This window comes from Monodon monoceros, unplaced genomic scaffold (genome assembly GCF_005190385.1).
Source record: "Monodon monoceros isolate NGI ecotype Baffin Bay Population unplaced genomic scaffold, NGI_Narwhal_1 Super_Scaffold_21, whole genome shotgun sequence".
Taxonomy (NCBI): domain Eukaryota; kingdom Metazoa; phylum Chordata; class Mammalia; order Artiodactyla; family Monodontidae; genus Monodon; species Monodon monoceros.
Genome location: NW_021703778.1, coordinates 68,752,902 through 68,776,280, shown reverse-complemented (window position 1 = coordinate 68,776,280; position 23,379 = coordinate 68,752,902). Strand labels below are relative to the sequence as shown.

The following is a 23,379-nucleotide window of genomic DNA, read 5'->3' as shown; positions in this document are numbered from 1 at the left end:
CATTTGAATACTTCTCTAACATGCCTTCATATGAATTATCATAACAGCATGAGGCAGTGACCAGAACATGGCCAGACAGACCTGGGTCGGAATCCCAGCTGCCACTGAGTTAGTGGGGTGACCTTGGGCAAGTCATGTAACCTCCAAGTGCCATCTGAAAAATAGAGGCTCTAATGCCTAACTCACAGGCTTACTTGAAGATTAGAAATATAGGTGTAAAGTGCCTGGTGCTTTAATAGCCTGGTCACATATTATTTATTATTATATAAATTGCCCCCATTTTTCCACTGTTATAAATAATGCTTTGGGGAACATCTCCATGCATAAATCTTTCTCTACAACTGTGACTATTTCCTTAGGATAGATTCTTAGAAATGGAATTACAAGACCAAAGGGTCTGAATATTTTTAGGACTCCTGATATATAACCCCACATTGTTTTCTAGAAACCTTTACCAGCATTGAGCATTATCCCTTTAAAAAAAAAAACCAAAAATACTTTACCATTTTGATAGAGAAAAAGTGATATCCCATTGTTGTTTTGACTTGATGATTAATGAGACTAAACATTTTCCAAAATGACTATTAGCTACTTGCACTTACTATTCAGGAACTGTCTGCTCCTGTCCATCCCTCATTTTCCATGAGAAAATCAGGGCTCCCGGAAATTGGCTGGGCTTCACACAATTAGTTTGTGCATTAATTCATTTGGCAAATATGTATTGGTATCTTCATGGTGCCAGGGACCCTGCTGGCCATTGGGGTACAATACAGAAGTGAAATAGACAGACAAAGGGCCCTCCCCCATGGAGCTGCCACCTGGTGGGGAGACAGGTGATAAACAAGTCAACAGACAAAATAATTACGCGTAGTAAAAGTACTGTTCATTCCCAAATATTTAATTGGGCAGTGAATATGAGCCAGGCACTGGGGATCCACCAATGACCCAGGGAGACAAAGCCCATATCCTCATGGAACTTAGCAGAACCAAGATTTGTACGTAGGCTTCTCTTGCCAGCCCAGAGCATGCGCCATTGGACCATATCCCTTGAGTTGGACTCCAGGGCAAGGAAGCAGATGACACAGGGAATCCAAGAAGCTTGTCTCTGACATCCAGCGTCTTCTCTGGAGTGTTAGTCTGGGTTCTCCCAGAAGCAGATGACAAGAGCAAGAGATTTACTAGGGACACAGCTATGAGGGAAAATGGGGAAGGGGCTGAGGAGGCTAGGGGAGCATGAGACTGCAATGCAGGTCTGACCTGTGTGAAGGAAAGAGAGAAGGAAGGAAGGTTGATTGGAAAGTTTTAGACTGAAGCACAGTTCTAAGAAAGTTTGGCGAGATGGGGAGTCTTTAAGCCAAACTTGTCCATCAGAGGAGTCCCAGATTTGCCAAGAATGTGTCGACCTTAATATTCCTGCTGTGCTCTAGCTGAGAGCAGCCCAGGGGAAGTGTGACCTCTGAGAAAATGTAGTGATGGATTTCAGACACAGTAGCTAGGGCCATCAGTCAATTACACTCCCCACAGAAGCTCGGAGAAGAAAATGGTCACCACACCCGGGATCATGGATGCATATTGGCTGTTGGATCAGACCTCTGCCAGCCAGAGTTTGCCTGACTCTCTAGAGGTCATGCCAGGCAGCCCCTGCCTCCAGCCAAATGGTTCTTTCGCTGGGCTTGCCAGAGAGGGGATGGAGACGATCTTGCTTGCTCTTAAAGAGCCCTAGCAATGCATGGATGGAGGGCATTCTCTCCAATACAGACATTGCCATAGAGGGGAGGACGCATCTGCCCCAAGGTTCCATTTTAACTCAGCAAATGTTCATTGAGTACCTACAATATGCAGAGTAACTGGGCCTCACTGCAGCCCTCTTGTGGCTGCCCACACACTGGGCATCTGCCTTGGGTGCAGAGTGGGTGAAGTGCTGGACCTCCCAGTCCATAAGGGAAGAGGCTGCCTCCTGCTTTGGTCTCTGTGTATTTGTATTATAGAGAGCACTTGTTTGGGAGTCAGGAGACCTGTGTCTAATCCTGATTTTGCTACTTCCTTGCTATGTAACTTTAGGCAAATTATATAACAACTATGAGCCTCAGTTTCTTGGGGCTAATAAGAAACATGTAATAAGACCATGTAACCTTGGCATCGTCTGGCAAACAAATAATACGTTAAGAAATTTAACTTCAGAACTTCCCTGGTAGTCCAGTTGTTAAGAATCTGCCTTCCAATGCAGGGGATGGGGGCTCGATCCCTGGTTGGGGAACTAAGATCCCACATGCTGCGGGGCAACTGAGCCCGCATGTCACAACTACAGAGCCCACACGCTCTGGAGCCCATGCACCACAACTAGAGAGAAGGCCGCGCCGCAACAAAAGATCCCACGCGCCATAACAGAAGATCCCACGTGCTGCAACTAGACCCGACTAAGCCAAATATAAATAAATAAATAAATAAACAACTCACAACTGGGGGAAAATACTTGCCAAAAAAAAAAGAAAGAAATTTAACTTCAGAGGCCCTTCGATCCTGCAGCCCTGGGCAGACCAGACTTGGGGTGGGCAGAGGGTGGGATATGGCCGCATTCCTGACCAGACTGTCCTCTCATTCTTCTCTCATCTGCTCAGCTGCCACCCAGTAACTGGAGCTTGCACCTGCCAGCCAGGGTGGTCTGGCCACCACTGCAATGAATCCTGCCCTGCTGGCTACTATGGCGATGGCTGCCAGCTGCCTTGCACCTGTCAGAACGGCGCCAACTGCCACAGCGTCACTGGGAGCTGCACCTGTGCCCCAGGCTTCATGGTAAGATGGGAGGGGACTCCCATGGCCTCTCCGCCCACCGCCACCCCTACACAGGAAAGGAGGGGCCAGCTCCTCCCACTTCCAGGTGGAATCAGGGAGTGTGGCCCTGTGCCCATGGATGCAGAATGAGGGTGTCTCCATGTGCCACTCAGAGATAGAGTCCATGACCAGAGAGCTGCCAAGGCTGTTCTTAAAGGCCAATTCTATTGGGGTTTGAAACTGTAAAAGTAATGGAAGGAAGGTGTCTTTCCGTTGTCCCCTCACCCTGAAACACCAGTTGTCTTCTTTGGTGTTTGGACGAATTGCGTCCATATCCTACGCACACAATATTTTTCCATCATGATAACCACAGAGCACGTAATAAGCCCAGAGTTTTGTATTTTGCTTTCTTTTTTCCCATATTTGCTGCTTGGGCTTCTTAATTATCATTTTAAATGGCTGCATGACCCTGCAGGAGCTGATGGCCCCCCTGCTGACTCAGCCATTCCCTTACTGCTGAATACTGATTTGTTTCCAATGTTCACAACAAATGTTGCAATGAGCATCTTCCTACAAACGGCATTTCCCCTCCTATTGAATTATTTCCTTAGGGTGACTTCCCAGGGTCAGTGGGCCTAATGTATTTATGGCTCCTGATGGATGTGGCCATATTACTTTCCTCAAGGGTTATATAAATCTACACCTCCGCCAGCCATGTATGAATGTACCTATTTCAAACCAACTCTGCTAACATTCTTTTCTTTTTTTAATTTTTGCTAATTATATAGGTAGAAAATGGCTCCTCAGTATTGCTCTAATTTGCATTTCTCTGATTACTAGGGAGAGTAAACCTTTCCCCCACGTGTTTGTTTACTATTTGTATTTCCTCATGAATTATGCTCGTCTTTATGAGGTTTGATTCCGGGGAACTTGACATTGGAAGTGGAATCCTGTTCAATGGCGGGACATGCCCAGTGGGTCTGAGGACCCAAACATTCAGGGGACCCCCATGGCCAGATTTTTTATGGTGCTATAAGAAGTGGTTTGTGTAGTACAAAGAGTGGCCTTTGCAACCAGCCCAGGGTCACACCCTGGCTGTCCTACTCACCAACTGTGTGACCTTGGGCCAGTGAGTTAACCTTTCTCAGGATCAGTTTCCTCACCTGGGGAATGGAACACCTGCCTTGCAAGGTTGCTGTCAGGGGTAGAGATGGGCTATACTGTATGGAGTACCTTGCCTCAGTGCTTCTCAGACTTTAGTGAACTCAGAAACCACCAGCAGACCTTGATAAAGTGCAGGTTCTGATCCGGTAGATCTGAGGAGGTGCCTACGGTTCTGCATTTCTTTTTTTTTTCTTCAAATATTTATTTTTTATTTATTTGTTTATTTATTTATTTTGGCTGTGCCGGGTCTTAGTTGCAGCACACGGGCTCTTCGTTGCAGCATGCGGACTTCTTAGTTGCGGCATGCGAACTCTGTGGCACGCAAACTCTTAGTTGCGGCATGCATGCGGGATCTAGTTCCCCGACCAGGGATTGAACCTGGGTCCCCTGCATTGGGAGCGCGGAGTCTTACCCACTGGACCACTGGGGAAGTCCCGGTTCTGTGCTTCTAATCAAGCTCCCAGGTGATGCCAACGCTACTGGTCAGTGGCCCCACTTTGAGTAGGAAGAGGATGGTGCTCAACTTGGGCTGCCCATTGGAATCACCTGGGGAGCTCTACAAACACTGATGCCCCTGCTCTCTCCTGGAGATGCTGATATATTTGGTCTGAGTGTGGTCTGGTTGTGGCCAGTGTGCTGCCAAGGTGGCGATCCACTGGAAGGAAGCCCTTGTCGTGATGTAAGAGTACAGGTTTGCCTGGTGACAGTGTCTGCTGTGGGCAGGTTGCCCCTGATCTATACAACAAAACTCTGTTCAGCTCCTTCTTCCCCCCCCCCCAATGCAGATAAAACTGGGTGAAGGTGACTCCAGTGGCATCTTCAAGAGAGAAAAAGATCTGTCCCTCCTGCAAATTTCCTCTCTAATTTACCTTTATTGGTGTGAGCTTGGTCCATAACTTCCATAGAAAAATGGAGTGCCCGAGGTTTGGGGTTTGGGTAGGAGCGAATGGTTGTTTGGGATTAAAAGTCTCACTTAGTCAAGTGATCAGGTGACTGAAGCCAAAATGAAGTGACCACACAAGACTTCTCGGGGGACATCCAGACCCCAGTCCTAGCTTGGCTACCAGGGTAGTTCTGACTTTGGGCAAGTGGCTTCCGCTCTCAGGGTCCTAGTTCCCTCATCTGTAAATGGCGAGTGTGCAGGGGGAGATGAACTGACTGATTTCTAAGATGGTCTACTATGCAGACTCCACGGACCAAGTCAGGAAACACACCCTTCTGGAGGAAATGGGAGAAAGCAGGAGCAAGTGGGTGTGTGTGTGTGTATTGGCCAGGGGAAGGGGGCGTCACTGAGGTTGTTACAGTCTGATTGTATACATTGTCTATGGGCCTCCCTGTTCCCCCTTCTTCACCCCCAGCTGCCTGCCTTGTCACTGCTCCTCAAAAGAAGGGGAAATCCAGGCCCTGGGTGGGTGAAGGTTGGGGGTGGTCCTGGAGAGGCTAGTGTCTGTGGGCCCACTGCCCCCAGGCCATGGCTCCAGGAATCTGGAGGCCAGGCCCCTGCGTCTCTTCCTTCCATCTGGGATGCAAATGACTTCCTGCTCTTGAACTTTAGGGGACTTGGCACTTGTAGGAATCATCTTGATGTGGAGTCCCACCTGCCTGGGGCTCAGGGCTAAATAAGACAGATCGTGAGCGAAGCGGCCCTGGTGAGACCCTGTGAATTCCCATCCGTCTCCTCCTGCCAAGCCTCATTTTGCCTGGAAAGGTTCTTTTGGGGCGCTGTCGGGTGTTGAGCAGTAGCTGCTTCAGGTGATTACAGAATAGTCAGTTGGTCTCATCCAGCGTGGCTCATTCCCGCACACATCAGGTTCTGAGGGGGAAACCAAACCATTGCCCTCACCCCGGCTTCTGAATGAATGCAACTTCCTGCAGTTAGCCAGCTCTGGTCAGGGTGGGAGATCAGAGCAGTCAGAAAGCAGACTTGGCTGACACCCTCCCCCAAATGTCCTGCAGTCAGTGATAATTAGCATTGCCTTTATTTGTTAGTTGGTTTGTGAATTTATGCACCTGCCTTTTTCTTGAAGGAGTTTTAGGATGGGCAATTAATTTGAGACTAATTAAAAGAACGCTTTTCTGAGAGTTTGGAGACCTTGAGCCTCAGCTCAGTAACCTCGGACATGTCGCTTTACCTTGCTGGGTCTCAGTGTCCTCATCTGTAAGGTGAGAGTCACATCAGTCCTGTCTGCTATTGGATGTGAGTAGCCAACATGGTAATGGATGTGAGGCATATGCTCAGCTGTCCTCTCCCATCAGAGCTCTTCCTGCCAAGGGCTCTTTAGGGAGGATGTTGGGATACATTTGTGAAAACAGGGTCTCTCAGAGTCTGAGGACTGAGAATGGCCTCAGCCTCAACATAACCATGAGGAGTACTGAACTACCCCTGGGAGCCCAGTGGCATGCCTGATCCAGCCAGGTGGTCCCCACCCCCTGAGGCCATAAGAATATGGGGCAGAAGCAAGCCCACCTGACACTCAGGGTGTTCTAACCCTCACACTCTTTCTCCTTCCTTCCCAGGACACTGGATATCTTCTCTGCCAAGAACTTGGGGGAGCTGCTGAGGGTATGGAAAGGTTAATCAGATACCCATCCAGCCTTCTAAGAGCTTGTGCCCAATAATAGTCATATTCACATTAGCAGCAAACACTGACTGAGTCCTTGCCACATGCTTCATCTCTGTTCCTCACAGGAGCCCTACAGAGGTGCACTTTCACATGCCTAGGCCTGAGAATGAGGGGCTTGAAGTTCAAACAGGATAAGTGACTTGCCCATGATCACAAAGCCAGTAGTGGTGGGAGCCACCACAGCTCTCATCTATTAGATGATAGACTTTGACTGATGGGCCACCATGGAACCACATGAATCTGGGTTCAGATCGTGGCCTTCCAATCCCCACTGTCCCTACTGAAAAGTCACTTATCCTGCCTAAGTCTGAATTTCCTCATCTGTTAAGAGGAGACTTAGCCATGAGAGTGAGAAACTTCAAATGGAAAGTTCACGGCTCAGGGCCTGGAACACTAGATGCCCAGTAAAAGGGCAGTAATTGCTGGTGAAATGTGACAGTGTGGGAGAACACTGCTTCCCTCAAGCCCGGCACTCCCTTCCAAGGAGAGTGCCAGGATGAGTTATGCCCAGGGATTCCCAATGCAATAAAGCCATAAACGTGCACAGCTGCTGTTCCAGGCAGATCCACCCAAGCACCTGTGGATCACCCTCAGTGGTCAGTGTCAGGAGGCGCTGTGGGGTGGACATACCTGTCAGTGTTTGGGGAAATGAACATAGGGATGGAAGTGGGAAGAGAGTCTGGGCATTTTACATGTTAGCTTGGCAGCAGCAATGGAATCACTTCGGGTATGCAATGCTGGACTACATTGGGGCTGCTGAGTGCGAGAAAAGAGCCCTGGGCTGAAAGGCAAGAAACCAAGTTCCTAGCTCTGGTTCTTCGAACTCTTGGGGCTTCCAGTTCTCATCTATAAGATGGGAATGAAATTCTCTGTCCAACAGAAACAATGGTGTGGGAGCCAATCATTAAAATGGGAGTACTTAAAACTGGGCGTGGCATCGGTTCAGCACCGTGGACAGTTCCCACGAGCTTCTGCTGCAAGGTTGCTCTTGCCCTGTTAGAACCCAGGTTCCTTACCCAGCCAGAGCACCAGGGTGAACAGGGGTAGGGAAAGGCAGAGTGAGGGTCACATGACAGGGGTCTCAAGCTGGCAGAGTCCTGGGAGTGTCCGAGTGAGGGATGATTCAGGAAGTGAGGGGAGGGTATTGTGGTTGAGGGGACTAAGTGGAGCTATCCATCCACTTGGAAGTTGGGGTCCCATCACCCCTCTCCATGGCTTCTCATTACCCACCAAATAAAGCTCAAACCCCAGTCCTTCGTAACCTGCCCTTAAAACTAGCTAGTCCACCCTAACCTTATCCCCTGCTACCTGGCACAAAACTGTGCTGTGGCCACACATATCCGCTTTTCCCCAGACACAGCGTCTGCTTTGGGCCTCTGCCTGTGCTGTTTCTCAAGCTTTTCCCTCTTCCTAGAATGGCCCTCCCCACTGTCTTTATCTCAGTCTATGAAAATCCTTGTCAGCCTTTCAGACTAAAATCAAAGGCTGCCTCTTCCATGAAGTGTTCCCTGAATATTCCTCACTTTAGAATTAATCCTTTCATCTCCTCTGTTCCCACAGTACACGGCTCAGCGTCTGTCTCCCTCCAACCCTTCACCTCCTACCGCCTTCCCCCACCACATGGCTACCATGTGAGTATCTTGCTCAGGACACTTTGAAATGAATAAAAGTCTTGGGAAGAGCGATGAAGGCCCTTAGCAGAAGTTTCCAGAACTGACCTTTATAGGAAGGAAACTCATGGCATTTCCGAAGGGCCTTGCCAGCAGGGCGGGAGCTTAAATCTACCCACCGGTTTCTCTGCACTTCAGATAAACAGGCAGCTGCAGTGGCACTGGAGCAGCTGTCCCCCAGCATCATCTCCAGGTTCTTTGGGCAAATGGTATGAGTTTCTGCCTTACGCAATTCTATATAGTGGTGTTAGCCAGAGACTCTAGAGCCAGATTCCCTGCTTTCATGTGCTTGCTAGTTGTGTGACCTCGGGCAAGATATAACCTTCCCGTGCCTCTGTTGTCTCATACGTGAAAGGGTAATAATAATAAAGTCCAGTGAATTATTGGGCTGATTAAATTAATTCATACATGTAAAATAACTAGAATACCTGGTATGTTAGTCATCGTTCAACAAGTGTTAGCTATTATTATCATTATTGTTGGGGATGCTGCCACTGCTATTGTCGCTGTTGTTATGTACCCAAGGGGTCCCCTACCTGAAGAGGCTGACTGGTCCAGGCCTGAGTCCCCTGTTTGGGGGTACAGGTGGAAATAGGGGCGAGGGGAAGAGAGCAGAGTTAGTTGAAACTTCCTCCTGGCTGGGAGCTGCAGGGTTCCCAAGGGCTCCAGGGTTCCCAAGAGCAGCCACAGAATGAAGAACAGACTTTCTCATCACAGGGGGGAGAAGGCCAGTTTCTCAGCCCCTCCACATTCCTCTGCTGACCAGCTTTCCTTAATTAAGGCCTCACCTACGTGGCCAGCCTGATGAAGCCTGCTCCACTGCTCTAAAACTAATTGTTGCCGCCTTGGCACCTGGAGTGAACAGCCTGTGAGGTCACTGCCAGTGCTACAAAGACTTGATTTCCCAGACCTCCTCCCCGCATTGACGCATTGAGCCCGCGTGGCCGGGAGATAGGGGGCCCTCTGGTCGTTCCTCAGCACAGATACTCCCTTTCGGCTCCGGCTATAAGGGGGACGGGGAGTGTGGGAGGCGGGGGGGGGGGGGGCCTGGTGTCCCCTCCTATGGGATTCAGGGCCTGTATTTCTCCCCAGATGACAGAATTTCTATTACCTTAAAGGGCTCATTTATTTATGCCGCAATTTTTTGCAGCCCTGTCTGACGTTATTGAACCTTGCATACTGGTGAGGGAAACGGGCACTCCATCACCCAAATGAACAAACTAGCGTACCCATTTTTCTCCCCTCTCTCCCTGCTGTCGGTAGGTCACAGGCAAACCTCAGCTGCTCAGGCCAGTGAAGGCGGGAGGGGGATGAGAGTTACAAAAATCCATAGCAGTGGAGCAGTGACTGAATTTTCCTCCAAGGTTTCCTACGTCCTTTGAAGACGTCACCCTCCCCCAGCACACACACACCCCCGCACCAGCTGGGCAAAGCGCATGTCTGCCTCTTGTGTGGCTCTTGAGCTGAAACTAGGGAGAGAGGGCAGCTGCGGGGCCAGAAGAGAATGTGGACAGGAAATTAGAGCCAGGTGACATATATAATGTGTGTGCATTTCCTGTTCTAATTGTTTCGTTCTTCATCACACTGAGGTCAGACTGTTAGCCCCATGCCTAGAAAACCAGCTTCTCATCCCCTGACCGCCCCACCATTGACTAGTTTCCTAATTATTATAGTAAAAGATTTTCCTGGGTGCTGTGCTGGGGATGGGGAATTCACTCTCTAGCTGCCATGCCCGTGTGAGCAGAGGAGCACAGGTAGTGCAAAGTAGCAGAAATGATCCAAAAATATAAACACATACACACACATACATAGTCCAGTACTCAAATCCCAGCTCCGTCGTCATCTGCTGAATGGCCTTGGCCCAGTTACTTATGCTTCTCAAGCCTTAGTTTTTCATCTATAAAACGGGAAATAATGGCACTACATTCTAGTGTTATTCTTTGGATTGAATTAGATGAAATATGCACAGTGCTTAGGAAAAAGCCTGGCATGTACTGAATGTTCAATAACTGATTGTCAAGGTTCCTTGTGTTTACTGGAGGTAAAGGTCATGGACTTTGGGGTCAGACAGGGCTGGATTGGAATCCCAAGTCTTCCGCTCTGTAGCTGTGTGACGTTAGGCAACGTACTCAGCCTCTTTGAGCCTTAGTTTCCCACCTGTTAAATGGGTTAATAATGCCTGCCCTTCCTGGTCTGTGTGAGCACAAAATGAGAATTACCCTTTACAGTGGCAGACTCGGAAGAACGCTCAGTGCTTCCCTGGTGCACCCTCTCATTTTGCAAAGGAGGCAACCAAGGTCCAGACAGGGAAAGTGACTTAGGTCACACAGCAAATCACTGGCAGAACTGGGACGTGAAGCGAGTGACATAACTCCCAGTCAGATGCTTTTTCCACCTTCACCTCCATCTCATGAGTTCGCTGTCCCCACAGCGGACACCTACTGATTTTTCCCAGGGCAGAGAGGGATAGGGGTGTCACCAGAGTGTTAAATCATGTTGGCAATTAATCCACAGAGCAAAATAGGGAAAATTGGTTTTATGTCACAAAGGCTGAGTCCAGCCTTCCCCCTCTGGGACTCCATGGTTTGTAGCTTTATTAGGGAAAATTGCTGACTCTTCTGTTCTAAAAAAGAAACGGTCCCCCTGTCACACCACCCTCTCCCGGCCGTGCTCCTCGCGTCTTTATCACTGCCCTCATCACTGGGGTCCGGAGCCGGGGCTTGGGTCTCAGGCCTGGTCCCTGCAGCTCTCTCCATGCAGCAGAAGAAGCTCTCGGGGCGGGTCTGAGGCGTCCATGCTTTAAACACTCCCAGTTTTCCTTTTGTCCAAGTCTCTGGCGATGATGGTGTTTCTTCCCTTTTCAACTCCCAGTCCTGGCCGCCCCGCAGACTGTACAACGTGGGGCGGGGCCACGAGTCAGAGGAGCTTCCCTGAAAGGTCTGGAGGAAGTGGATGGCCGAGTGAGGGTGACAGTGGCCCACGTTTGGAGCACTGAGGAACCGTGGCGGGCCCTAGGCCAGGCTCTCTGTTTTTCATACGTTATTTCTACTTAATCCTCGCAGCAACCCTGTAAGTAGAGGCTGTGAGGATCCCCACTTTGCAGATGAGGAAACTGAGGCTCAGAGAGCTGAAGTAACTTTCCCTAGTTGGTCCGTGGTCACCAGGAGCTGAGCCTATAGCTGTTTGAATCCAGAGCCTACCCTTTGAGCCACAAACAAAAGCTGCCTGGAGAGGAGAGGGCTGTGGATCTGTGGTAAGTAGCTAGCTTTGACACTCTCTCAGGCCTTTTCCCAGGAGAGGGGACAACGCTAGCTACCTTATTTCTCAGTTGGAACCTAGTGACTTCCCGCCCTTTGTCTTCAAGGGGAGGTGGCTGGGACCCTCAGTCTCCCTCCCTTACTGTGGCGCAGCACTTTACAGTTTACCCAGCTAGCTGTCTCACACCTAAGCTTGTTAAGTCCTCACAGCTCTCCTGTGAGGAAAGCAGGGCGAGTATTGTTAGCTGTATCTCACAGATGAGGAAACTGCAGTTCAGAGCAGTTATAAGACCTGACCTACCAGGACCTCGAACTGGGCCTAGAACCCAGGGCTTATGGCTCCAAGGCCAAGCTCGCCTCAGGACGGCCGTGCGGGGTAGTCAGTGCTGAGCAGAGGCCAGCCGGGAGTCAGACCCGGGCCCCAACCCTGGCTCGGTCGCCTACTCACTGTTCGACTTGACCCACGCCCCTTCACCTCTCTGTGCCTAACTCCATCTTCCGCAAAATGGGGCACAAACCCTGCCCCCTGTATCCTCGGTCTGGGGTGAAGCTGAGATGAGACACGTTGCTGGGAAGGCTAGAAGCAGTGCCACGTGTGTGCACCCGGAGGCGTGAGGGAGAGCAGTGGGGTCCAGGCCGCAGACTAACTCCCTCGCCAAGGCTGTGGGTCTGGAGCAAAGGAAGAGCCCACTCCCCACCTGCTACCCCTGCCCTGAAGCCCCAAAGCCCCACCTAGCCTGGCCCTTCCCCAGCCATCTCCCCGCTTAGTCCTTACCACCAGTAATTCCATCTGCAAGAGTAATTACGGACCCCAGGAGGGGAAGGGACTCCTGACAGAAGACGTCTGGAAAATGCAAAATGTTGCAGAGAAAGGTCATGAATAAATTACTTTAAGGTGGGGCTAATAGGAAGACTAACAATGGGGGTAAATGAAAAAAACAATCTCAAAAGTTCTCTCCAAAAACACTACGAAGTAACTGTTCTCCCCTCTCCTAAAAGTTCTGAGGAGTGTTCACTCCCTGAGACAGGCCCAGGGGAGCGGGGCCCAGGTGCTCCAGCCTTCAGCACAGGTGGCCCCAGTGAGCAGGGGTGTAGGGAACCCAAAGGAAAGAGTGAAAGCAGAGCAGGCTGGACCCTGCAGCCAGGTGGGCACTGGTGCTGAACTCAGCAGGCAAGAGGGAGTCACTGCAGTCCTGAGCAGGGCCGTGGTGGAACGCTGCCTCCCTTGACCTCCACACCCTGTGTGGGGAGACGGTGACATCACAGGTTAGGGACCCAGCATGCAGTAGGTGTTCAGCAGATGCTGGTTCCCATCACTCCCCATGGTTCAGTGGAGGCTGCTGGCAGAGGGGGAAGAGCATGAGGTTTGAGTCAGGAAACCTGAGTTTGAACCTCAGCTCTGCTGCTCGCCAGCGGGGTGACATGCTCGCCAGCAGGATCACCTCTTGAGCCCCACTGTGCTCACCTCGCACGTGGAGTTCCTCCTAGGATGGTATAAGGATGAAACAGGTACACTACCCAACTGGCACAGAGCGGGTAAATCTTAAATTTCTTTTCTTCCTTCTGCAGTGGGCTTGGGCTCAAATTCGGCCACGGGTAATAATCAAAATGCCTAAAGCATTTATAGCAATTCCTCTGGGCCGGACACTGTTCTAAGAACATTACATGTAATACTTTATTTAATCGTCACCCCTACCCTTGGAAGAAAGTACTATTATAATCCCCCTTTTTGGAGATAGGGAAACGGAGACACAGAGAGGTTAATAACTTGCACAGAGTTTGTTAATTCTTCCCCAATAATGCTGAAAAGGAAGAAGTTGCCCAACGTCCCATACGTGTCAGAGCCAGGACCTGAACCCAGTAGTCAAGTTCCAGAGCCCACTGGTTTGATGCAGCCTTCTGCCACTGACCTGCCCCTTCTGTGGGCAAACCCAGAGTGATCCTCGCGGCCCCCCACCAAAATGAAACCTTAAGCATGGCCACAGGGGTGCTCCAACCGTGAGAGCTGAATTAGGAAGTGGTGTCAAACTATAGGGCAACCAGACATCTGTCTAGGAGCTGAGGGAAAGTGTCAGGTTCCCAGGTGGTGGTGTGGATAGAGCACCCAGTCATCACCATGACACCCATCTGTATCACGGTTAGATGTCACCGTTGCCATTTTACACACAAGGACACAGTCATGGCAAGGTTACACAACTCTGAGCATCTCAGCCTTCCCCTCTCTCAAACCGGAGGCTGAGCCCCTCGCCAGGCAAATGCTGCCAGGACAAACCCCTCCTGCCCCATCTCCCTCTGAGGGCTTGCTCCCCTCTTTTCCCCCAGGCCTGCAAGCCCAGACAGGCTCTGACCCAGGCCTTCAGCCACCTCCTCCCTTCCTGCTGGGAGGTCTGAACTGAGCTGCCCTCAAACCTGCCCCCCGAGGCCTCAGGTTCTTTAATGGAGAGCACATCCCAGGCCCGTATTATGTATAGTGATGCATTCTATGAGAACTTGTCTGAGACACCTCCGGGCCCAGAGGAAACCAGCTTTAAAAGGCTTGAGTAATTTATAGAGTTGGGGGATGGGAAGGATGGACAGTGTGGACAGTAGAGGCGGCCTTTCCCACCTCCATTTCTTTCGTGGTTTTTTTTTAACTTATTTTTGGCTGCGTTGGGTCTTCATTGCTGCGCGAGGGCTTTCTCTAGTTGAGGCGAATGGGGGCTACTCTTCATTGTGGTGTGTGGGCTTCCCATTGCAGTGGCTTCTCTTGTTGTGGAGCACGGGCTCTAGGCGCGTGGGCTTCAGTAGTTGCAGCACCTGGGCTCAGTAGTTGCAGTGCGCGGGCTCTAGAGCGCAGGCTCAGTAGTTGTGGCGCACGGGCTTAGCCGCTCCGTGGCATGTGAGATCTTCCTGGACCAGGGATCGAACCCGTGTCCCCTGCACTGGCAGGTGGATTCTTAACCACTGTGCTACTAGGGAAGTCCCCCTCCTCCATTTCTTTTTGTTCCGCAGTAAAAGCCTCTCAGGTTTCAACTTCTGGCCTTTCTTTGCATTCATTCTATAACTTTTTTTTTTAATGATTCCACAATCAATAAGCCACTGGATTTGCCTGAGTCTGGACCCTCAACCTCTCTCAAACAGAAAAGAGTGGCCCAGGTGCCTGCCTTCAGGGGAGGGGGTTCCTAAAATAGGCTGAAACACAGAGTCACTTGCCTGCTCTCGGGGACCTGCCTTTGTCTTTTTTTTTAAATTTTATTGAAGTATAGTTGATTTACAGTGTTGTGTTAATTTCTGCTGTACAGCAAAATGAGTCACTTATACATATATATATCCTTTTTCATATTCTTTTCCGTTATGGTTTATCACAGAATATTGAATATAGTTCCCTGTGCTTTACAGTAGGACCTTGTTGTTTATCCATCCTATATATACCAGTTTGCGTCTGCTAATCCCAAACTCCCAATCCATCCCTCCCCCACTCCCCTCCCCCTTGGCAACCACAAGTCTGTTCTTTATGTCTGCGAGTCTGTTTGTGTCATAGATAAGTTCATTTGTGTCATACTTTAGATTCCACTTGTAAGTGATATATGGTATTTGTCTTTCACTTTCTGACTTACTTTGCTCAGTATGATAATCTCTAGGTCCAACCATGTTGCTGCAAATGGCATTATTTCATTCTTTTTAATGGCTGAGTGATATTCCATTGTATACCACATCTTCTTTATCCATTCATCTGTTGATGGACATTTAGGTTGTTTCCGTGTCTTGACTATTGTAAATAGTGCTTCTATGAACATAGGGGTGCATGTATCTTTTCAAATTATAGTTTTGTCTGGGTATATGACCAGGAGTGGAACTGCTGGGTCATATGGCAACTCTTTAATTTTTTGAGGAACTTCCATACTGTTTTCCATAGTGGCTACACCAATTTACATTCCCACCAACAGTGTAAGAGGGTTTCCTTTTCTCCACACCCTCTCCAACATTTATTATTTGTAGACTTTGTGTGTGTGTGTGTGTGTGTGTGTGTTACGCAGGCCTCTCACTGTTGTGGCCTCTCCCGTTGCGGAGCACAGGCTCCGGACGTGCAGACTCAGTGGCCATGGCTTACGGGCCCAGCTGCTCCATGGCATGTGGGATCTTCCCGGACCGGGGCACAAACCCGTGTCCCCTGCATTGGCAGGCGGACTCTCAACCACTGCACCACCAGGGAAGCCCTATTTGTAGACTTTTTAATGATGGCCATTCTGACCAGTGTGGGGTAGTACCTCACTGTAGTTTTGATTTGCATTTCTCTAATAATTAGCAATGATGATCATCTTTTCATGTGCCTATTGGCCATCTTTGGAGAAATGTCTGTTTAGGTCTTCTGCCCATTTTTTGATTGGGTTGGTTTTTGTTGTTTTTGTTGTTATTGAATTGTATTAGCTGTTTGTATGTTTTGGAAATTAAGCCCTGTCAGTTGCATCATTTGCAAATATTTTCTCCAAGTCCGTAGGTTGTCTTTTTGTTTTGTTATAGTTTCCTTTGCTATGCAAAAGCTTATAAGCTCAATGAGGTCCCATTTGTTTATTTCTGCTTTTATTTCTATTGCCTTGGGAGACTGACCTAAGAAAACATTTGTACAATTTATGTCAGAGAGTGTTTTGCCTATGTTCTCTTCTAGGAGTTTTATGATGTCTTATATTTAAGTCTTTAAGCCATTTTGAGTTTATTTTTATGTATGGTGTGAGGGTGTGTTCTAATTTCATTGATTTACATGTGGTTGTCCATTGTCCTCATTGTATATTCTTGCCTCCTTTGTCAAAGATTTATTGTCCATAGGTGTATGGGTTTATTTCTGGGCTCTGTATTCTATTCCATTGAGCCATATGTCTGTTTTTGTGCCAATACCACACTGTTTTGATTACTGTAACTTTGTAGTATTGTCCATAGTCTGGGAGGGTTAAGCCGCCTGCTTTGCTTTTTTCCTCAAGATTGCTTTGGCAATTCTGTGTCTTTTATGGTTCCATATAAATTTTAGAATTATTTGTTCTAGTTCTGTAAAAAGTGTAATGGGTATTTTGATAGGGGTCGCATTAAATCTGTAGACTGCTTGGGGTAGTATGGCCATTTTAACAATATTAATTCTTCCAATCCAAGAACATTTCCATTTCTTTGAATCATCTTCAATTTCCTTTATTTCCTTATGTTTTGTAGTTCTCAGCATATGTCTTTCACCTCCTAGTGAAGTTTATTCCTAAGTATTTTATTTTTTGATGTGATTTTAAAAGGGATTGTTAGTTTACATTCCCTTCCTGATATTTCATAGTTAGTGTAGAGAAATGCAACCAATTTCTGTATGTTAAACTTGTATCCTGCTACCTTGCTAAATTCATTTATCAGTTCTAGGAGTTTTTGTGTGGAGTCTTTAGGGCTTTCTGTATATAGAAAAGTATGGAACACTTCACGAATTTGCGTGTCCTCCTTGCAGAGGGGCTATGCTAATCCTCTCTGTATCATTCCAGTTTTAGTATGTGTGCTACCTGAAGCAAGCACCTGCCTTTGTCTTTAGGGTAAAGTTTGAAGCCTTCCTGGCTGGGCCAGTCTGACCTTCAGGCTCCTGTCCCACTGCTACCCTTCAGCCGTGGTGCTCTGGAAAATCCAAATGGATTGCCTTAACCTGGAGACACACCCACCCTCCCATGTACAGTGTCTCCTCTTTACCTTTGTTCAGTCTGTCCTTTCCCTGGAATGTCCTTGCTCTCTATCCTCCTGGCCAAATTCTGCCTGTGCATCCATACAGGATCAGCTCAGTTGCCATCTCCTCATAAAGCCTACTTGCTTTCTTCCTATGGGACACAACCTATCCATAGGACACTGCACACCCACTCTGGTGGAACACTGTGGATGATTCTGTCCTACTAGACAGAAAGCTGCTGGAGGGCAGGTCTTTCTGATTTGTCCCTTTTCCCCATCCTGCCAGCCTCCTAACCCCAGTCCACTCCCGGGCCTGCACAGAGAATGATCAGTAAATCTCACTGAACAAATTCCCAGGTCCTTTAGAAGTGTCCCCTAAGTCATGAATGTGCCACATTTTGCTCGGACTCTAGTAAACAGCCCCCATCAGCCCCTGCAGGGCCCTCTGTCCCCCACAATCTGGTTCGCACTTGGGACATTATCACTGTCAACATAGTCAGCCTCTGGCTCTGCAGGCCACCGCCCTGGGCCCACACCTCCCAGCCACCACCCCAGAGGAGCTGGGTTCTGCAGTACACACACACACCCCATATATCCAACCCCACAAAGTGGACCCAGCGTGTCCTTGCCATGCACGCCACGCGCACAGCCACTGTGGTCAAATCCCCCCTTGAGGCTCTGTGACCAGGATCAGCCCAATGTCTGACATGCAGATGCTAAGCTTACCCCACAGCTGTCACACCACTGACACACTCACACCAAAGTCATACGCTGCATAGACCGTGCATGGGGCAGTGGGCTGGCGGGGGTCGGGGGTGGCCTATAAGCTACCATTCAAACCAAGACACTGGGACAGCAAAAGCCAAAATCCTATCCCTAACCTGCTCTTCCACGCAGGCAAAACATTTGTACATCTGGTATACATAGGGCCCACGTGTATTACTCACATGACATCCATCAGGGGTGGGTACCACTCCTTGCACACACACACACAGGCTCACCAAAAACAGCCTGCAGAACATCCGGAAGTAGGGAGGCGGCCCACCTGCACCCTTCCCATGCTCCAGTCTCATCTTGAGCTGCCGCCCCCTCCATGTTCTACCCTCACACTCCTCTAAATGCTCGTGAAGACCCTCCCAGTGTGGGATTTCCCAGCACTTTAGAGCCACTGTTCTTCGGCACTTTTTAAAACCACTAGGGAAATCATGAAACCTAATGCAGAGTGATTGAGGCCATATGCTGTCAGTGTTTGCCCAGAAAGTCCCGAAGCTTCCAGCCCAGGCTTTGCAGGGAAGCCTCGTTCTGTCTGCTAAGGGAGTAGGATCCAGAAGGCCTGCGAGAGATGTCCTGATCCTCTGTGGCCACAATCATCCCCACCTCCCAGGTACTCAGGAGCTGCCAGAGCACTTGACAGGGCTCAGTGCTGGGGGAGCAGAAGCGGGAGAGTGAAGCTGTCACAGGAAGCTCCCTTCTCTTAACTGAGAGCTGAGGCCGGCCTGTGTGTGCGGTGTTGCGAGCATCCCCAGGCATCATTAGCGCCAGCAGCGTCACCATCACCATCACCATCAGTGTAACCAGCTTTCTCTCTTCCAGAGGATGTACAGTATTTGATGGATGTTGGCACAATCCCCAGTCTAACACTCGCTCCCACTACCTGTTATTCCACATTAGCTTTATTCTTTCAAGCCTTAAAGGCCTTTGGACTTCAGGAGCCTCGTAACATAAGATACAAATGCCCCCTAAGAGTTCCCTCCAAAAACCCCTATCAGCCATTCCCGCCTCCACTGTCAGCATATATTTAACATCAAATGTGTAGAAAAGCACTGACTACAGGGCCTGGTATATATTAGGTGCTCAGGACATTGGGGTCCCTGTCACTGCTGCCCTGTCTGCAGTCAAGGCAGCCAGGTCTAGAGGAAAGAGTGGACTGTGGAGTCGGTTGGCCCCTTTCCCACAGTGTGACTCAGGGCAAGTTGACCCCTCCAGCCTCGCTTTGGCCTCTCTCCAGGATGGTTCTCTCTCTAGATAAGTCATTCCTTCCCTGCAGGGCTGTTATAAGAACAAAAGGAGACAAGGAACAAAAAGTGCCGGGCACAGGCTAGCACCAAGGGGGCAGTTAAAAGTCTGAGTCTCCTTCCTCCTATCTCCAGCACTGGGGATGGGTCAGTCTGTCCTAAGCCAAGGGTCAGCCCTGTCTGTTGGGGTGAAGGGGCGTGGACAACAGTAAGGACCAGAGTCTTGCCCACACCTGCTCCCCCTTCTCCAGGGACTGCCCACTATGCATGTACCCAGCATGCAAGAACATTTCCAGGGAGTTTAGACTTGAGAGCCTCCTGATAAGATACAGATACCTCTCAAGAGTGTTCAATAAGCCCTTATTAGCCTGTGATGCCTTCTTGGAGCTCAGGAGAGGCTCTCAGGGGAGGGAATGGTTGGAGAAGAGAAAGGGGCTACAGATGGGACAAGGGCAGCAACACAGAGGAGAAAAGAAACTTGGTTTTACCATCGAAGTCTCCAGGAGGACCCCAGCTTGGTTTACCAGCTTAGTTTACCAGCTAAGTGAACAAGTCCTGAACTTGATCCCAAATGTCCTTTTTTGGCCACATTCACTGTGTCTCAGGTCTTCCTGAAATGTCTTGGTATCTGTTTGGGAACTATTAGGAGGTGTCTGAGCTCCTCTAGGGAGACCTCTTGAGGGGTCAAATTTATATAGCATATTTGTGCAAATTAGGAAAAAACACCCCTTTCTCAAGACATTCTACTGACATCTGCCAAAAAAACTGATGGAATATATACAGAAGCTGTAGTGACTGCCATATGAGTGGCACCTCTAGAGTTGTGCAGTGCACAGCCTCAGGTCACTGACAGCCTACTCATGTTGGACAGACTTAGGGTTTCCAGGCCTAACCTTCAGCCCTTCTCCACCTGTCCTCCAGGGGAGCCAGGCAGAATGAGTCAGCCGCACAGGCCCTGAGCATTACCCCCTTGGCAAAGGGAAGCAGGGATGGGGATGGATGTGACAAGTGGCCTCCGTCCCTCTCTCCCTCTCATCTCTCTGGCCCTCTGTTCCTCATGCCTTATGCAGAGTTTCTCTTCCCCAACATGCATCCACTGTCAGTTGCTGCTTTATCAGTGACACACTAATTAGGTCCAGTGAGGTCTGCTCTGCATTGGAAAGGCCTCTGTGGCTGGCGTGCAGTCCAAGCTGTTCTCTCTTCGCCTCATGGACCGCGTGTCACTCTTTCTCCCTGGGAAATCACAAATGAGGCTCCCACTGCCTAAGCCCTCAGAGCTGGGAGTGGCGGTGACCAAGACGGGTAGGCAGGGGGAATGTAGCAGCCCAGGGCTGGCTCCCTGCTTGGCAAAGAGCAGACGCTTGCCTGACAAGGGGCTCTGTAAACAGTGAAGCACATTCCACATGTGTGCTTCTGGCATTGAAGTGCCATTGGGCACCTAAATCAGCTCGCGTTGGTGGCCCTGAAACTCTAGGCATAGCACGGGAGAAGAGGGGAAGAGGAGCCACCAGAGGACTGGGGAGGCCACTGCAGAACATCTGGAAGTAGGGAGAGGCCTAGCCTGAGCCCTTTCGTGCCACAGCCTCATCTTGTGCCTCACCCCGCTCCCGCCACTGGAGGGTCAACTCCATGAGAGTAGGGACAAGCTCTGTTCCGCTCACGGAGTATCCCCTGGCCTACCACAGTGTCAGACACATACTAGTGTTTCAAAAAAATTCCCTGAATGACTGAATTAATTCGACCCATAGGCACTGAGCACTGACTGTGGTGGAGGCACCATGCTAGGGCCAGGTCCATAGGGCTGAGGAAAAGAGACCCAGTCCTTACCCTCATGGAACTTACAGTCTAGTGAATGAGAGCTGATTTTGTTTTAATTCATCACAATTGTGTAACGTGTCACAAAGGAACAGGGAAACCTGCTCTGGAAGTGGAAGGGCAGGGGAAAGTTAAAGAATATAGGAGCTGAAGGGGACCTTAGGTCACACCTAGTCTAGCGTGATGGTGAGTGAGGCCAGGGCCTGTCACGGCACCTGGCCTATGGTAGATGCTCAACAGGCGTTTGTGGATTGAATGGGTGAACGAATGAAGTCAGGTCACCGTGAGCCAGTACCTTTGCCTCACTTAAACCCATGTACTGTGACCCCAGGTCCAGGGCCCTTTCTTGCCTAAGCCATCCCTACTCCTCCAGCAAGAAGACATGGGGGCCAGGCCGACTTCCCTGGTTGTCTGTCCCAGAGTCCTTTCTGCTGAGTTCCCACGGGCCTGCTGAGCCTGCCCACTACCTCAGCCTGGATCTAAAGAACACAGTCCACTCCATTTACACTGCCTTCTACCCACAGAACATATTTAAGGGAACCCTGAGACAAACTTGCACAATTGCCTACCCCTTTTGTGTGAGGGAGGGTCAACCACTTTCCATCCTCCTCCTCTTTCACTCCAAAAAATACTCATTAATCTCCTGCCCATTGCAAGGAAAATGGATGATCAACACAAGGAACCCAGCTGTTGATTAATTTTCCCAAACAGGGCCAAACTACAAAGCAGCATATTGCAGGGGAGAATATGCAATAAACAACATTTGAAACAAATTTAATAGTACATATAACTCACTACCCACCGGGGTCTGGGCCTGTGTTGCCACATTGTACAAGAAGGCAGGTGGAGGGCTTCCTTGGTGGCGCAGTGGTTGAGAGTCCGCCTGCCGATGCAGGGGACATGGGTTCATGCCCCGGTCTGGGAAGATCCCACATGTCGCGGAGCGGCTGCGCCCGTGAGCCATGGCCGCTGAGCCTGCGCATCCGGAGCCTGTGCTCCGCAACGGGAGAGGCCACGACAGTGAGAGGCCCGCGTACCGCAAAAAAAAACAAAAAAACAAAAAAGAAGGCAGGTGGAGGGGAGATTTGCATCTCTTTAGTGAGACCAGCTCCAGGGGTTCTGCCAGTAGCTCTTTCAAATCAAGTTCAAAATGTTAACAGCCTATGCTGCATCTATAATTAGCAGGCCTTTGGATGGGAGGAGGAGTTCACATCCATCCTCTATTCACAGAATGGAGACACTGAGCAGGACTGGCAGGCTTCCCTCCGCAGAAGCTGGAACCTCGGGGACCTGCCCCTGTGGGAAGTGGAGGGCTCCCTTTCCTGGGCTGGAGGAGGGGGGCAGGCTATGCAAGTGTAATGGGGATAGATAGCAATATAAAAACACCCAGATATCAACTGCCAGGTGCTGAGAAAGGGCCAAAGTGTCTGGGCCTGGCCGGTGGCCCTTCCTCAAGGTCAGGGCCATGTCCTCTGGATGCTCTGCGCTTAGGTGGTGAGCGTGCTGTCGATGTGAGTGAGCAGGGGCAGCGTAGGCTATCCCAGAGTTTCACCACATCTGGGATCTTAGCATCCTCTGCTGAAATGGGAGCCAGAAGATTCGAGTTCCAAACCCATCTCTGCCTAGCATTGGCTGTGTGACCTTGGGCAAGTCACTTTCCCTCTCTTGGCCTCAGTTTCCTCACGTGTAAAACAAGGTAGCCGGACCAAGTGATTCCCAACATCCTTTCCAGCTCTGGCACAAGGAGCTGTCCCCCCACTGATAGGAACGGGTATGTGACCAGTCCCAGGCCACACATTAGCAGAATAGGTGGCCACCCAGATGGTGTGACTTTTAGATTCCAGGAGGGCTCCCCACCCCAGCCCTGCATTCCCACCACTCCTCACTCCTTCAGGTTAAGACCCCTGCTGCATGCAAGAAGATGCTCAGAGAGAGCTAAAAGGTCCTTAGACATGATCCAGCCAGTGGTTCCCAGCTAGACACGTGCAGAGGCTGCAGTAGGTTGCCAGGAGTGGTTTTGAACATTTCACAAAGCCTACAGGCAGTCTCCCATTACCTGTGACAAAGCTCACTAAAACACCACGGTTTTTCTTCTGCTGTTAATTAGAATTAACTTAACTCTATGTGATCTCCCAGGTTAGCGTGAGCTAATCAGAAGCCCTGATTGGTTATAGGTGATATCATAGGAATTTCTAGGTCATGGTTGGTGGATAGGATGCTGCCACCTGCATCACATGGCATGTGGTCACTGGCCAAATTGCACCTGTTTAGACACCAGCACACAGTGACAGCAGTGTCTCTCAAACTGAGAGAGCTTTGTAGAGGGAGGATACCAACAAGGGCTCTTGGTGGTGAAAAGTTGGGGAGACTGATTGATTTCAACAGCCACATATAATTGATAAGG

At 49.7% G+C, this 23,379-nt stretch overlaps 1 protein-coding gene and 1 non-coding gene across 4 annotated transcripts in view; one reads left to right on the top strand and one right to left on the bottom strand.

The window, feature by feature from the left end:
- MEGF11 (multiple EGF like domains 11) overlaps positions 1-23,379 on the top strand; it is a 389,787-nt gene that overhangs the window by 324,123 nt on the left and 42,285 nt on the right. For all 3 annotated transcript variants that reach the window (XM_029237751.1, XM_029237750.1, XM_029237749.1), the window contains one exon: positions 2,619-2,793. In XM_029237751.1, the coding sequence (XP_029093584.1) occupies positions 2,619-2,793 (175 nt within the window). The remainder of the gene's footprint in view (positions 1-2,618; positions 2,794-23,379) is intronic.
- On the bottom strand, positions 16,897-17,004 carry LOC114905261. Its single transcript, XR_003796122.1, has one exon. It is a non-coding gene; the product is annotated as a U6 spliceosomal RNA (small nuclear RNA).